Here is a 3,645-nt window from a genome sequence, read left to right as displayed (position 1 = left end):
TCCGTGCTGCTGAACGAAGTCGGGGACGCGCAGTCGTGCTGTCGTCTTGTGCGGTTGCGAGTGTCAGGTCGGCAGGATACCTGTTCGACCGCTATTTAGAGACTTCCTGTGCGTATCACATCTGCGAGTCAAATTACACATAATAATAAACTATATCTACAACTAAGACACTATAAATGTGGCGGGTTGTTGGGTGGGCGAGCAATGGTGTCACGCGGCGTACATTTTCGGTGATCACTACTTATTTGTCTGATATCGGGTACCTCGTTCCTTAGGGATATGACCCCCACACCACCTTTATGCCTCAAACAAAACAAAATATAAACAATATAAACCCCATCCCCTCGATGCAACCCCCCCCCGTCGAGCAAGCCTCGGGGTGGGGGGCGGGGGGAGGCTGAGCGCCGCGGGGTCCCCACCTGGGGAGAAGAGGGAGATGGCCTGCATGAGCACGTACTCCTCCTCGCGCAGCCGCAGCTCCTTCAGCATGTAGTGGAACTTCAGCATCGGCTCCAGCAGCAGCTGCTGGAAGCCCTCTGTGGGTGGGTGCGGCATGAGGACCCAGTCCCAGGCCTCCCTCACCCAGGTCTTCTGCCCTGCGGTCCCAGGACATGCACATCGCGGCTGGCTCCTCTCCCCTGCCCGGCTGATTCCCTCCCTCTGCCAGGGCAGGCAGGAGGCTCTTGGGCACCTGCAGGGTCTTCCAAGCAGTAGGACAGCCGGCCACACTCCCAGGTCCCGGTCTCCGCGTTGAACACCGTGTTGAACCTCAGCTGGCACAGCTCAAAGGCGGCGCCCTTCAGCAGGGAGATCTGGTCCTCGATGGGCAGGTCCCTGGCAGAGGGGATGAGAGGGGAGCCTGGGAGGGGAGCCGCCACTGGCCAGCCCCACTCCCACAATCCAGAAATCGGGGGAAAGGGCAGGGGCAGGATGGGCTCCAGCCCTGAGGATTACTCCAGTTGCTTTTGGTTGCCTCCAATCTCTGTCCCTCACAACCCAGCCAAGCAGGTCACCCCTCCCTGCCCCTTTCTCCAGCCTCCCCCACCTCAGGGACTCCCCACTGACAGACGTCCCTTCCAGCCTAGCCCCCTCTCCTCCAACTCCCTGCACAGCCACTGACCCACAGCCGATGCCTTGGCTCCTGGTCCCTGGCCTCATCCTTCCTGCCTCAGTTTCCCCACATGGAGTGATTGCCTCTTTAGCTTCACTTGACTAAACCCTGCTAATCCTTCAGGCCAAGCTGTCTCTGCCTCCTAGACGTCTGTACGGGGTCCTTCTCCCGCTGCCACTCCTTTGGCACGAGCTCCATGCACCCTCTTCTTTCAGATCCACTCTACGGAGCGACAGATGCCGTGAAATGTGAAATCGATTATACTCGCCTTCTCTCCCCAGGCCCCAGCCCGGGACGGGCAGGTAGTGGCCCTGAACTCTGTACTCTGTGCTCCCAACTCTGGCCTCTGTGAGCTGTGAGCCTGTGCGAGTGCCTTGGCTCAGTGAACTGCTTTCTCTCTGTGGACCGAGGGTGATCGCAATGCCAGCTCCTGGGCGGTTGTGCTCAGAACTGTGGCCGTGGGACTGGGTGAGTGGCCTCCCATCCTAGTGTTGTACCACGGCCACTGGGTGTCGGTGGGGACCGTCAAGGTCCACAAGCGTAGGTAGGACTTACTCCTGCTCCTTTGACCTCATTGCCACAATCTGACCTCCATTCCAGCCTGTGGATAAGTCCTATGTGTCACCCCTGGGCTCCTGGAATAGAGCTGCCCCCTGCCTGCTGAGGAGATCAGGCTCTCGTGTGTTGTTCGGCTGCACCTGAGCAGGCCTGGCAAGGCCAGGCGGCCACCCCGGAACAGGTATGCCCAGCACCATCTCCAGCCCGGACAGGTTACGTGTCACAGGGCAGCGTGTGCCACACAGCAGGAGGATCCGGGGTTTCTCGCTGCCCTGCTGCCCCATGGCTGTTGCCCCCACACCTCGCTGTGGGGAATCCTGACCTGGTTCTTAGGACTGCCCTTCCTCCTCAGGTCCTTCTCAACCACCTCTGACGGTGACTGCTAGAGACCCGGTGTCTGTGCCTGCCTCTCTCCTCCCTCTGGACTTCCTTCCCTTTCCTTCCAACTCTCCTTGTTCTGGAACTGCCAAGCTGTGATTCCTGCCCGTTTGGGGAGCAATAGGGGAGGGAATGACTACTGACTGTCCATCATATATGAGCTGGATGCTCTTCAGATCTTTTCTTATTTCATAGGACAGCCCAGCAAGTGGGCATCGTTAGCTCCTTCTAGTAGATGAGGGGGCTGAGACCCAGTGGGATTAAAGGGCCGGCTCACTGTCCCCCAACTAAGGAGCCATGCAGCAGGGGCTCCATTCCCCCCCAGTGCCAGGTCCCCGGAGTTGGGGGGCAGAGACAAAGAAGGGTCTTTGGGCACCAACATCACCCAACTTCAGGAGGATCTAGCCCAGAGCCTTTGAACCTGTTGGCCATTTTCTGCTCCTTCCCATACCCATCCTCCACCCAGCCCCTGTGCCCCACCTGAAGTGGGAGATGACTTTGGCAAAGTTGATGATGCCTTTGAACATGTAGGTTGACATGTCAGCCATGTGAGGCAGCAGGGAGAAGATCTCTTTCCCACTGCCCTCGGCGGGGGGCTTGTAGTTCCAGATGCTGCCGTCTTCCCCCCGCAACTGCAGAGAGACCACCTTCAGGGAGGACAGATCTTCTCTGATCTTGCTCCACTTGGTAGCTTCTTCCCCAGGTGGAGTCTGCAGAGACTCTGGGAGCTCGTGACCACTGCTGAGCACCTCTGGCAGCTGGGACCGAGAGGAGGTGGAGAAAGGAGAGGTAGGCAGCATGTCTACCCCAACAGGTTCCCACGCAGGCCCCGGATGGGCACCCACAGCAGCAGGCTTGAGAGGATGCACAACTGCAGGCAGAAACGCCCACACACACTTCACACACACACACACACACACACACACACACACACACACAGCACTTGCTTCTTCTCCCTGGTCTCCTATCAGGTGGTGCACTTTCTGGATCTGTGAATTAATGTCCCTCACATCCCTGCCCCGCCCCATCAGACATGGGCTTGCTCCCTGTCCCTGGGGAGGGTGAGAGGGCCTATACCCTTAACTATGCCCCAAGCATCCCTGGCCTTGTAGTTGGGAGACTCAGGGAAGGGTCTGGGGTCTACAGATGGAAAGAACAGACTCCTGGAGGCCCTGGCTACCAGTCCTCTGAGCTGAGCAGGTCACCCGGGGACACTATGAGCATCGAAGGGGAGAGGGCACAGAGCTGAGACGTGGCTGACGGTGCTGAGATCACTAACGTTTCTTGAATCAGTAAAACCAGTTCACAGACGTCAGACCCCCAGCATGCCCTAGCCCTGTTTTCATTAAGTCCTGAACCCCAGCAAGCCTGGGACAACTCAGCTTCTAAGACTCCATTTATGGCTCAGACCCGGTTCCCACCTGTTGCAGGAGGAAGCAAACCTGAGCGTGTGTGAGAACCCCCCAGGGGGTCTTGTCAAAATACAGACTGTGGGCCCGGCCTCAGGTATCTGAATTGGAGCCTGGAGGCATCTGAGAACTTGCATTCCTAACTAACAAGTCCCCGCCCTGATGCTCCGCAGGGGCCAGTCTTTGAGG

At 58.3% G+C, this 3,645-nt stretch overlaps 1 protein-coding gene across 1 annotated transcript in view; it reads right to left on the bottom strand.

The window, feature by feature from the left end:
- NR1I2 (nuclear receptor subfamily 1 group I member 2) overlaps positions 1-3,645 on the bottom strand; it is an 11,097-nt gene that overhangs the window by 1,799 nt on the left and 5,653 nt on the right. The window contains exons 3-5 of the mRNA XM_023755802.1: positions 2,528-2,918; positions 690-834; positions 420-534 (exon numbers count right to left, since the gene is read on the bottom strand). Coding sequence (XP_023611570.1) covers positions 420-534; positions 690-834; positions 2,528-2,918 — 651 coding nt within the window. The remainder of the gene's footprint in view (positions 1-419; positions 535-689; positions 835-2,527; positions 2,919-3,645) is intronic.

This window comes from Myotis lucifugus, unplaced genomic scaffold (genome assembly GCF_000147115.1).
Source record: "Myotis lucifugus unplaced genomic scaffold, Myoluc2.0 scaffold_84, whole genome shotgun sequence".
NCBI classification, from domain to species: Eukaryota; Metazoa; Chordata; class Mammalia; order Chiroptera; family Vespertilionidae; genus Myotis; species Myotis lucifugus.
This window is presented reverse-complemented; position numbering and strand designations above follow the sequence as displayed.